Here is a 12,500-nt window from a genome sequence, read left to right on the forward strand (position 1 = left end):
GCCATACGGGAGGCCGTGAGTTTGACTCTGACCGTAACAATACTCAGGATCTTTAAATAACTGAGGATAAAGTGCTGCCTTTGAAATGACATTAGCAAAGGGTTAGACTCTCTAGTCTTCTCGAAGAAGGACGATAAACCGTATGCCCCTTGTTACAACCTCTCAATGTTCTTAACCATGTGGGACGTAAAGGAACCCAAACACTATTCGCAAAGAGTAGGGCATGGAGTTCCCGGTGTTGAGGTGTGTCCTCTGTGGTATATTATGTTGCACGAGAGCGCTTCAACGAGTTAGGACTCCTAAGCTCCTCGTGGGTAAATAAATTTTGACTATCGTGCATCTTTTCACTTGAAATATCGTGTTTGGTAAATGCATCTCTTGGCTTTGGTCTGAGGGTCGCAAGCGCGAACCCAGGTCTTGGACTAAACGAGTGCCTTAGGTTCCCTTTTACAGCCTAACAGAGAGAAGGAGCGGCTGTCTTGCATAGTATCCTAATTTTACACTGCTAAAAAAAGATACCCCCTGTAAAAAATCAAGGTCGCTTTTATGCGACCTAAACTCTTAGAGTGGAACCTTTGATGACGCCGCATTTTGTCTCGTTAACACGCGCATTGGCTCACAGAAGGCGTCTTGAATTAAAGAGAATATGTGAAATGTTCTTTCATTTGAACTGCGAAAATTGAAATACACGAGAGTTGAAGTTCATCGCAGTTAAACAGCAACCTAACAGTTGCGAAGAAAGCCTGGAAAAATCCAGGCTTGCAGAGGGCGCCAACCCCGGCTGCGCTGCTCTGCACTGCTCTAACTACTGAGCTATCAAACCAATTGGGAGATGGTCACTTGCGAGTTCGAGTTATATCCCGTAAGAGGTGAACGAATGAAAGATATAGATTATATGAAGGAGTCACGTGCGGTGACTTTATATCGATAAACCTCCTCCTTAGTATGCAGTGTTTTATCAGATATAAAGACACTGCAAAAATATTAAAAGACCAATTTGTGACATATCGTGTTGATTTTGGAAAGGATTTTTCCAACAAGGCTTTTTCTCAAGTTCATCGGCATGCAGTTTTCAATTCTCTGAACTTTCTCTCACGCAGCATTTTTAACCAAACTTCTTCAACCGTCGATTGCAACAAAGAAAGGACTGAAGGAAAAAAACATGTTCTTAAAATTACCATGTACTATCTTCCCCTCATGACTTGAACCTTTGTTCGGAGTCCCGTGGGACACGCTTTTTGTGGAGTGTTTTTGAAGTCGTTCAAAAAACTCGCAGCACATGTTTTATCGGGTTTAAAAACACGTTCTCGTTTTTTAAACATTACTTAACTAAAACGCCCCTTTGACTAAAGTTAAGGAGTATGATAACCATGTGTTGGCTCTTCATCTAAACATTGTACTAACTGAACTGTTGAGAGAGAAGTTTCAAGGTCATGGGGGACCGGAAAAATAGAATATAGATTGCCTAATTTTGAGAAAGAACGGAAACGGCCCGCTGTGTCATTAAGACTGTTATACTTAATTAGAGCGCAAATTCCTATTTTGTGGAAATTTGTTTGGTCGGCTGTTCTTCTGAGTTCGCTCTTTGGGTTAATTTTTATTCTTTTTAAGGTTGAGAAACTTAAAGTTGAGAAACAGTCTTGAGGCCCCATTCTTGGCACTACTTATTTAATAGGTGAAACCGAGTGATTCAAGACATTATACATGTTTCCTTGCTTGAAAAGGTCCTTTTTGCCTAAAAGAATTGCGTGTCATTGGCGTACATGAACTCGTGTAATGCGTGTTTACTGTATTCCTTTACATGTATTTAGATAAATCACATTGTATTTAGGCCGTGCTTTCACCTCAATAAAGAAAGATAGCTCAAACGATGGGAAATTTTTTATTGTATATGTCCTGTAAATATTATCGTAATATTTAGCGTCAATAGAGCGAAAGATATAGTTCATTTTTTGAGAGTAGTTTCTCTGGTGTCTTATGTTGCGAAAAACTGCGGCAGTTATGGTGTATACCGACGGTAGAAAAGTCAGCAGTGAAAGAGTAATTAAACTGCTGCTCGTTTTTAAACATTAATTAACTAACACCCTTTGACTAAAGTTAAGAAGTATGATAAATTGTCTTTCGTTTCCTGGCTCTAGCGGAATTCCGTTAGCAATAAACGGCTTGTGGCAATAACACATCTATCGGAAGAACAGCGTGCAGTTTTGGCAAAAATTAGAACCAAATTCCGGAAGAAAACTGAAGCATTTTGTTACTAGTAAAAATGCGAAAAATTGTCTGATTTATCAGTCGATCTCATCGTTTTTTGGCGACTTGCTCACGACTTTCAGTGGTTTTTTAACGAGAAAAGCCAAGGAGGGGATGGAGTAAAGTGCTGCACAGGAACGAGGCTGCAACGTTAATTTTCAGTGGTTTCAATGTTAAAAGAAGTTATTTCAAAACATTATTTGTATAATGTCCCGAGGATTTTTCAGCTGTTACTGGATTAATCTGCTTGGGAGCAGAATTTGATTGATCTCAGGTATAACACTCAAAAACGAAGTGCTTATTTGTACAAATCCTGCACTCGACGCAAAACCCACCGATGACAATGGTGACACTAATTCCGAGCCAAGATCTACTTCACTCATTCTCGTCCCTAAAGTCTTCTTTTCATTTCCAGAGGTCAGCGCCAAGAACACGAGCGCTGGCCACAGCCAAAGCAGGAAGTCCGCGAATACCGGACTTACGGCTCTTCTGCGCATTCTCAGAAATTTGATACAACAACGGTCGTCAATAGCTACAACATTTAAACCGTTACCGCGACTGCGCGTATTTTTGGCTGTGGCCAGAATCCGTGTTCTTGACGCTGACCAAAAAAGCGACTCTGGAGTCGAGATTGGTACTTTACTCTCTTCTGGAAGTTTTGCGCATGCGCGAAGTATCAGTCTTGCGCTCGTTCCCAGTACCTTTCTCTTTCCTTGGGCTGAGGCGACGGGAAATGTCCTGGGAATAGGGTTGGGGAAAGGCTTACAGCATGAAAAGATGACATGGAAGTCGCCGCATGCTCATTTCCAAAAATGAATGAAAAGCCAAATCCCGTTTACCTTTAATGAACTTAACAGCTTGTGTGCTTAGTTACAAACTAGCATAAAATAACTGATCCCATATTATATATTTACAAATGCACTTCTTTCATCTTTTCACAATAAATTAGTACAGACTGTTTTAAATACTAAAATTATCTTCCTGTATATCCACAACCGGGGTATTGTCAAAATAATGCTCAACCTTCCACCCCCTCCCCCCCCCCCCTTTTTGGATGCTAACCTTGATTAAAAAATATTTTCTGTTTTTCTTACTGTGAAAAGAAACTGTCAAAAGTTTATGAAATACGGCTTCTCGTTCACACGTTGGACGAACTCTCAACTCTCTGCCATTTTTTTAAAATCTTGTCAATCCTGCTGATGTAAAGTTTTGTTATTTCTCCTTTTTCAATTCTACATCAAGTTTTGTTAGGTTGTCGCCATCCCTCTCGTCCCTTTTAGCGTCGACAATACCACCTTAAGGGAAGCGTCCTGGGAACAAAGCTCGAACCCAGGGGTAGAGAGAGAGCTTGAGTTCGAAGTCGTTTCGCAGCCCTAAGCGTAGGTTCACATGGGACGCTCTCCGGCATTCAAGAAGAGTTTCAGTATAAAATATTGGAAATTATATGTGCTCTGTGGAACAGTACTTTCCGGCTACATTAGCCCGACCCTGGCTACTGCGCGTTACGATAAGTTTCGTGCCAATCAAAGAAATTCACGTGATCTTGTGAGCGTAAACAATTCGTTCCAGTGGAAATCGATATGAAGTTTACAGCATTCAAGAATGATCTATGATATTTCTGTCGGACGGAACCGAAACGGACTGTCCCATTCAATTTCCAACCAAAAGTTCCCAAAATTTTTGCTGAATCCTGAATCGAACGCGCCTATATGTTCTTAAATCTTTAACTTTTTGTCAAAATGTCAATGCATTCTACGGTGCTGTATTTTTTTCTCGTCCTATTCCAGGCCCAAAATCGAAAATTAAAAAATGAGATGTTGTGTTTTAGAACCCATAGGTGTTGAAGGTCAATGTCAGAAAACGGGAAACAGAAACAGAAACAGAAAACGGTTTCTACCTCTAAAACAAGGTGTCGACATTTACAATAGGGATTGCCTCACCACCAATAAAGATTATAGTAAAACTCGTACCCAAATCACACGCTTAATTAAGGCACTCGGAACAAAGCCCGCACATACTACAACCAACGTAGCAAAACACTCACTCCTTCTAACTCTTCAGCACGCTTTGTAATGCTTTTAAAAGACAACTTGTATCATACTTTGCACACTTCTTACTCTAGTGGGAAATAGTTTATCGGTTCAGTTTAAATGACAAAAGGCAGCCGGAAGTTAGATATTTTTCCGTTTTACTTGCTTAAACAGATATAGCCAGAAATGCACATAATTTGATGCACGACTATTTTGATACGACCCTTACACTTTCGAAAATGCTTAGGCTTAAATGGACAATTCCTGTTGGCAATCAAAATCGGAAGCGAATCTAATAGGCTATTTCCGAGTTCATGTCTGCCTCCTGTTCAGTCGTAATAAGAAGCGCAAAGCGAGACGATCTAGTGAAAATCAAACTGTCGGAGTCGGAAGCAGAATACCGATTCCGCTTACGACACCGTCGCTAATGATCCATGCAGTGAAAACTTCATTGTAGGAGTCGGAACTAGAAGCGGAAGAATAAACCAATCACAATGCTCGATTCCAAGCATTGTGATTGGTTGGTTCTTCCTCTTTTGCTTCCGACTTCGACAATCTTATTTTCACTGGATCATAAGCGACGGAGTCATAAGCGGAATCGGAAGAAAATGGGAACGTTCGGATTCTTCTCACTCCGATTCCGTTGAGCTTATGACTCCGCTTATGACTCCGGTCTTTGATTTTCACTAGGTCAAAAGCGCTCTTACGACTCCGACTACGACCACGACTCCGTCGCAAGTGAAAACCAGCACTCGAGTGAGAAGTTTTTCTTACGAACAAATGTAAAGTAAAACTAATTACCATCACAACAACTTTGCACTTAGACTCGCTTTGAAGAGGAGGCAGACATGAACTCGGAAATGGCCAATTCTTGGTTTGCACTCACGTGATTAGACGGCCATGTTGATGTACAATACAAAAGCAAAATGTTGCTCGCGTTTTCCATAATAATAGCGCCAAATTCCCAAAAGACTCTTTCGCTGTTGTTCAGTACACCAACATGGCCACCAATGACGTCAGGTGCAAGTCAAGAATTATGTGCATTTCAGGACACAAGTTTGTTTTGGCGAACCATGAGCGTGTGCCCATGACGTCACAATGGTCATCATTGGGACTTTAAAGGGGCTAAGTCACGCAATTTTAGGCAATTTCAGCACTGATCGAATGGTCATAGAATTAACTAAAATATCAAAATAACTGTTCAAAACTATAGAAGAACTCTAACAAAACACAGGGAAGCCAAGAAGGGACATGAATGGACAAAGCTGGAGAGGATTGAAATGGATTGAATTTGGATAAATTTGAAAAACGTCGGCCCACCTTTTTTTCAAATTGATATAAGTCTATATCAAAATGTCATTTACAAAGCTGGAAAATCATTCTCAGTTGTTATGTTGCCGTGATTTTGCAAACGAAAGACTCTTGCTCTGCCCATTTGACGTTTAGAGCTCATAATTAACAAAATTAAACAAAATTACCTAAAATAGCGTGACCTAGCCCCTTTAAGAAACGACGACGGCCATGGAAACGACAACGCCACAAAACAACATCATTGGTTAAAAGAGGAGAAAAAAATCGTGCTGCACGTGCGGCACGCATTTAAGCTCATATTTTAGCACGTACTTTCGCATGAAAACGATATTAAAAATCACCGAATTTGAGGTTTTGACGACAACGTGAGTAAATAAATGTGAACATTTCGTTCTTTATTCCACTCAGCTGAACCAATCGAATCCCGGCAATTTATTTTTAAGGTTCTTCTCCTACATTTAACGACGTGAACGAGATGGAATAATTGTCAAAGACTACACTACAGTGCAAAGTTTTTTTTCGAGGTGACGTTTTCGTCGATGTCGCCGTCGTAAATCTTAATGTTCCTTTTAAAGTACCTTCAAGTCACTCCAATCTGTGTCAATAAGACTCTAACGAGTCACCATCACGGTAGTTTTCTACTTAAAACCGAGGACGATTCAAACCTGAATGGCCTTTTAAAACAAATAAAAAACCATTTTCTCAAAAAGTGCCAAAACCCACTTGTTTTTTACCCCGAGTGCGCGACTTCCTTCGCCGACCTGAAAGACGTTTGACACGCAACCCTTTATTCCCGCGGAAGGGACACGTGACAAGGTCCCAGGACTTTGTGAAGGTGGCCGATTAAATATTCAGTTCCAATTTTTTAAGAAATTTGTAGCTTCACACATGACACTTCTTGCCTTGTGGCTCACCACCATCAACCTTAAGAACAGCATATTCGTGGTTCTACAAGGAAAAAAAAAAGGGGAAAAAGGTAGCTATTATTTACGACTTTTACCATTCAAAGGGTTAGACCCAGTCCCCCTTCGTTCACGCATTGCGCAATCTGATAAAATCCCTTTTGTAGATGAGGAAGGTGGGTAGAGGCAATGAGATTCCTGATTGCCGACTTTAATTCTGCGATTATGATTCCCGAGACCAATCTAAGATTCTCTCTGAGCTTCCCATCCGCAGCAATGTAAATGAAAGTGCCTTTCAGAAATAAAATATTAGCGAGCTGAATTGTTTATTGATTAATTGACTGATGAGTGATTGATTGATTGATTAATCGATCGAACGCTCCCAACAGAATTCTGATCTCCAATTCAGATGCTGAAACGAAACCTCCACTAAATTAAAACACTGAACATAATGCTTATCGTTAAAATTGCTCGAACTTTTTCAAATTCGCCCTTGTCACACGGCGATCATATTGTCCCGGGAGACCAAAAATGCTTTGTTTTACCACGCCAAGCCTCAGCCCCATGGTTTCCACTGCGAGGCTTGACGTGGTAAAACAAAGCTCTTTTGGTCTCCCTGGACAATATGGCCGCCGTGTGACAAGGGCGAATGGAAGGGTTTGTAACAGAAATAAACAAATTTCCCAAACGCTTGTTTTGGTTTTGAAATTTCCCGGGCGCTGCTATTTTGAATGATAGACCCTTCTCCAAAATGGGGGCCGAAAATTCAAATAAGTTAAAATTAAAAATTAATTCCAGAAATAGAAAGAGCACTTTTACGTTAGTAACCTTGCAAAGTTTCGGCATACCAAGTGTAATATCAGCTGAGAAAATGTAAGGTGAAAAATGAAAAATTTATAGACGTTTGTATGATTGGGGGTATGGCGTATACCCCCAGACAAACGTCGGTAAATTTGTCAAATTTCAACATACATTTTCTCAGCTGATATTACACTTGGTATGCCGAAACTTTGCAGGGTTACTAACCCTAACACCTAATACGCTGAAACTTTGCAGGGTTACTAAAGTAAAGGTGTTCTTTCTATTTCTAGTATCAGTGTTTCATTCAGTTCAATTTTAACTCAGTCAAATCGGTTGCCGCCATTTTGGAGAAGGGTCTATTGTAAAGTGTAATGGTTTCCCTATTGTTTCAAAACAAAAGCTCGTTGTGTGAATACAATAGACTCGTGCTCGCGACACCATAGATATATGCCTCACTTTATTCATTTAACAGACTCTAAGGAAAAATACCTTTGTACTTACAAAAGGTAAGGTTTTCTCGTAGTTGGGGTTATAAATGGCCTTCGTCTTGAGGAGTGGTGAATCTGAAGGACTAAAACAAAAATCTAGATTTAAAATACCAGTACTGCAGATGCATGACCCCTTTATTTCCCCAAAGGATACAAGTGTGGTTTCAGATACAGGTATATGGCATTCCCTAGGAATGAATAACCAACAGAAAAAAGAACGCGCACCTTGAGATTTACGTTGTTGAAACGATCAAACGAAAGAAACAAGCAACCGTACCTTTCACACCCTTCAGGTGGGGGTTTAACCCTGAAAGTAATTGAAAACAAAGCAATTTAAGGTGGCTAAAACCGGTTTCAACAATTTGCAGGAATGCGTTATTAGAAAGATTAACTCTACAACACTGTTTCACTTAATGGAAATGCTATGGTATCATATGAAACACCAATAATTGCTAACAAGCTGGACATATTAATGTGACGTAATGAATTACTATGGCAACAAAAGAACCATCTAAAAACGTCCTATATTTTGTGTTTAAGCGCTTATATCTCAAAAATGAACTCGGTGACCCCCATTTTTTACTGCTGAAAAGTGAATGGCAGGGTAAGACATAATTCTCTGGAGTGAATTAGAGCCACCTTAACATTTTTCAATTGTGATGGTGGCCATGAATCTGCCCCAGAGAGTGTTTTTTAACTAACTTTGCAGAACGTTTTATCCTAGCGTGTTGATCAGTCTCCAACAATGAAAAATGGGGATCACCGAGTTCGTTTTTGAGATATATGCATTTAAAGACAAAATATAGGCTGTTTTTAGATGGCACTTTTTGTTGCCATGGTAATCCGTTACGTCACATTAGTGAGTGCATCTTGTTAAATTTCATATGGCATCAAAACATTACCATTAAGTGAAAAAGTTTGGTAGATTCAATCCTTCCACATAGCACATTTATTTTGTTAAAAGTGTTAAAACTGGTTTGAGCCTCCTTAATTTGTTATCTCTAGTAGGTCCAGGTAATGCAAAATTAATATTTCTAAACGTTTCGCAATCGCTGATCTTTTCCAGTTCAATGTACAGGTAAATAAGTGAATCGAGCCCAACATCGACCGACTTTACATTCACCTATTTTACAAAACAAGGTGAAGCGCGCAGTTTCTCTAGTCTCTTATAAGGTCTTATAAAAACCGAAGCCTTTCCTTTCTTCATGTGTCGGGGAAATCCCAGACTATCGAAAATATTTGCATGATTCCCTTTGATGTTTTTCTAACCACGTGACCAAAAGAAACGGAGGGCTCTGGGGAGGAGAATGATGGTTGTGCTCTATATGTGGGCTAGCATGAGGCTTCAAAACGATTGCTCACGCAGATCACGCAGATAACTTTACCTTTGTTTGTTATGCATTGTCGCAAGAGCATTTGAAAACAATGGTTTATGCAAATTTTGGGGGACAAACAAATTATATCGTGGGGAATGTGAAAATAGCGACGTATGTGATCCGTCCCGAGGTCAAACGATCGAGGCTGTCAACGATTGTCGGCAAATTTGGGACGGACTGGAAATGCACACCACCACACGTCAATGAAAGCCATAATAAAAGCCTCGCATGTACTTCGACATGCTTTGAAAAAGGAGTTACAAATTATGAATTCGGTAAGTCCTTTTACTTCCACCTTCGGGAATTTTGCTTAGGTCCGGAGGACTGGCTGCAATTTTTGATCCGGCCATAGCTTATGTAATACACGGTTTTGTGTTTTGTTTGTTTGTATTTTGATTCCTTTCATTCTATGATCTGCGTGAATGAAAGCTGGACAGACGTCAAAATAGAGGGCAAGGGTCTGATCGCCTGAGTAAGTTTCCATATTTTCAAGACAGTAGTATTTGAAGGCTGACCTGCTATGCAGCAGTTCTTCATTGTGTGGCGACACAAAGAACTGCTGTGTGGGAGACCATATTTGAACATGGTTTATGCATGCATTGGAAATGCAAGTAAAGGCATGAAAATGCAAGCACAGTTTGAGTCTTATTTCAAAATTTAAAACCTCGTGAAACTGCACTTGCATTTGCACCTGCATTGTTACAGTGCACACACAAAAAGAAGAGAGAATGCAACTGCAAGAAGATAAAATGCTGTAGTTCAGCCACACATTTCCTTGCATTTACATTTGCATCTGCGTCACATTCGTGTATGTGTTTCAACCAAGTTTTAGTGATCTAAATTGGCTGTATACCTTTAACAAAATTAATCAATAAATGTTAATACCTACATTTCATACTCTACTTTGCCATTCAAAACTTTGCCATTCAAAACTTTGCCATTTTGAGGTGAAACTCTATAAAATCAGAAACATAATCATGATAAGTTAATAGTTAGGCAATTGGACAAAAGCAAAAGAAAAAATTGCAAATTGCACAGTGGTAAAACAGCAGGGAAAAATCAGTCTCTTACTTGGCGTAAAGGGGATTCTCTGTCACTTTCATCGATCCTCCACGAACTGGACAGCTAACAACAGAAGAGATATTTCAGCTTATTTAGTCACAAAAACTGAAAACACAAACCATTTCCAAAAAATAAAAATCATGTACTCTCAGTTTGAAAACGTTCATCACATGCAAGGTGCTTTTCTCATCTACATGGGCTTTTTCCACTTGAGACATTTTATTTGACTTGGAAAGGGCTAGAAAATGTCTGGAAGACTTTTGCTAGACCTAATACAGACAAATTCAGATTTAGCTGTTTTGCACCGGTTTCCCCTTCACAATTTATTAGCCTCACATTAAAACAAGTGACAAGCTACAATCTTTTGGTAATACATCTTTTTCTTCATACCTTGCATAGGCATTGCCATCTTCAATTTTGCCATTGGCTTGGTCACTAAAGCTATCAGCACTGAAAAGTATAATGGAAAGAATTTCATAATTATTGATTAGACGTTGTGCGGTTTATCAATGGCCATTTTAGAGGTTGTGATCATTTTTTCAGGTTTTGCATAAAAATGTGCAGTTTTCTGGTGTTTGGTGGTTTTTGGCATCTGGGGTAACTTTTAGGTATTATAATGGCAAATGACCTGATAGAGGTCAAACAAGCAAATTAGTGAATTTGCAGTTTTGGCCTTTTTTTTTATGAATTGCAGATTTGACAGTTATTCAGTTGAAGTTCTTAGGTCTATGGATTTTCCCCACAGTTTTGCCATTTGTTTATTTGCTTTTTGAGACGAGTTAAACAAGGAACTTTGCTTTGAAGGAAGATTTAAACTGCACAAAGTTGCAGATATAAGAGCCTGGCCCTAAAGAAATTATTGCTCCAGTTTGTGGAGTCTAAAAGTGAAAAAGAAAAGATAGGCTATTTCAAGTTCAATTCCGTCTGTGTCAAAGGTTTGAGAAGGTCATTTGTCAAGAGTACATGGTGGCCTACAAGGGAGTTGGCTTTGCACAAAAAATTGCTGCATATTTAAATTAAAACTGCAATTTTATATTTGCAGTATTTTGTTCTTTTGCAGCTGTGGCCCTTGTGGACCATGGTAAGAAAACATTAAGCCCTACAGCTGATTGGTTCTTGCTTCAACTTTGTGATATGTCTATTATTTATAGACGATTTTACGCATTTTTTTTTTGGTAATTTTAAATAAGTTCACTGGACTGAGTTGATTCTTTAATAGCTTGTTCAATCAACACTTACATGGTGATTTGAAGTGACTTTGAATTCGTTATTCACTTAGCTTGTATTATTAAAACTTGCATTCTTGATATCATTTGGCTTTGCTTATTGATAATAATGATAATGACATGACTTTTTTCGGGAATATTGTTTATTTGCGCCCTTGTAGTGTCATTTGCGGCCCTCGCGCCGGGCACAAATAAACAATATTCCCTCAAAAAGTCATGTTATTCCCTTATTATTGTCCAGTTTTCCCACTACAAGGAGGATGATTGGGGAGGCCTTGAATTCATCACCACCACCATCATCATCATTGTTTACAATTTTTTTATCATTAATAATTTATGATTATACTCACCTCTGGTACAAGATGTTTGTGGTTTCATATGAATTGCCAATTCCACTATAATTCAACGAATATCTGATAAATACATGTAGGCAAGAAAATAAAAAAAGAAAAAAACTCAGTTACGTAGAGTGCTTTAATGAAATTGTGACAGAGTTAGCAGCAGCCCTACGTGGCACAAAAATAGGACAGGAGCCTGACAACAAGAATAAATTTTTGAAGAAATATACCATTACAGGGCTGTCAACCCCTCAAGTCTTCAAATATTGAGAATTGAATAGGGATGGGATGATAGAAGACGTCATTTCTAGTGATGTCACATTACCTCTTTTTCGCTAAAATACTCATTGACTCCATTTGACATATGATACTTAAATCGGGAATCTTCACAATTTTTTTAAAAAAAGATGTCATTATTTTTAGCATTGCAACATTTAATTTGATTGGTTTATTTTGGACCAATCACATTATTGCAACTTGACTTACATGTAAAATCCATCCATAGCAATGAACAGTTTACCAGAGTTTATTAATGTTAGAATTTTGTTATTATCAATGTTAAAATAACTCAAACAATACCAAGTATTTGCAGAAATTTTATTGTTGTGAAAGTCGATTCTCATTAGAAATGACAAAAATTAATTTCGCGACTGTAATCTTGAGACCGCGAGATACGGTCCAAAATCTGGAATTACTGGTCTCCCGGCCAGATTATCCAG

General features: G+C 38.9%; 1 protein-coding gene and 1 long non-coding RNA gene across 5 annotated transcripts in view; one reads left to right on the top strand and one right to left on the bottom strand.

The window, feature by feature from the left end:
* Positions 1 to 3,076: 3,076 nt before the first annotated feature.
* Positions 3,077 to 12,500, bottom strand: part of LOC138059533 (uncharacterized) — an 18,560-nt gene continuing 9,136 nt past the window's right edge. For 2 of the 4 annotated variants that reach the window (XM_068905180.1, XM_068905176.1), the window contains exons 8-14: positions 11,794 to 11,856; positions 10,608 to 10,667; positions 10,227 to 10,280; positions 10,045 to 10,110; positions 8,057 to 8,086; positions 7,793 to 7,862; positions 3,077 to 6,536 (exon numbers count right to left, since the gene is read on the bottom strand). In XM_068905180.1, coding sequence (XP_068761281.1) covers positions 6,471 to 6,536; positions 7,793 to 7,862; positions 8,057 to 8,086; positions 10,045 to 10,110; positions 10,227 to 10,280; positions 10,608 to 10,667; positions 11,794 to 11,856 — 409 coding nt within the window. In that variant the 3' untranslated portion in view covers positions 3,077 to 6,470. The remainder of the gene's footprint in view (positions 6,537 to 7,792; positions 7,863 to 8,056; positions 8,087 to 10,044; positions 10,111 to 10,226; positions 10,281 to 10,607; positions 10,668 to 11,793; positions 11,857 to 12,500) is intronic. The other 2 variants (XM_068905177.1, XM_068905178.1) reach the window with 2 other exon arrangements.
* LOC138059534 (uncharacterized) overlaps positions 8,645 to 12,500 on the top strand; it is a 6,637-nt gene continuing 2,781 nt past the window's right edge. Inside the window, exon 1 of the long non-coding RNA XR_011134216.1 lies at positions 8,645 to 9,430. This is a non-coding gene — a long non-coding RNA (uncharacterized lncRNA). The remainder of the gene's footprint in view (positions 9,431 to 12,500) is intronic.

This window comes from Montipora capricornis, chromosome 8 (assembly GCF_036669925.1).
Source record: "Montipora capricornis isolate CH-2021 chromosome 8, ASM3666992v2, whole genome shotgun sequence".
In the NCBI taxonomy this organism is placed as follows: domain Eukaryota; kingdom Metazoa; phylum Cnidaria; class Anthozoa; order Scleractinia; family Acroporidae; genus Montipora; species Montipora capricornis.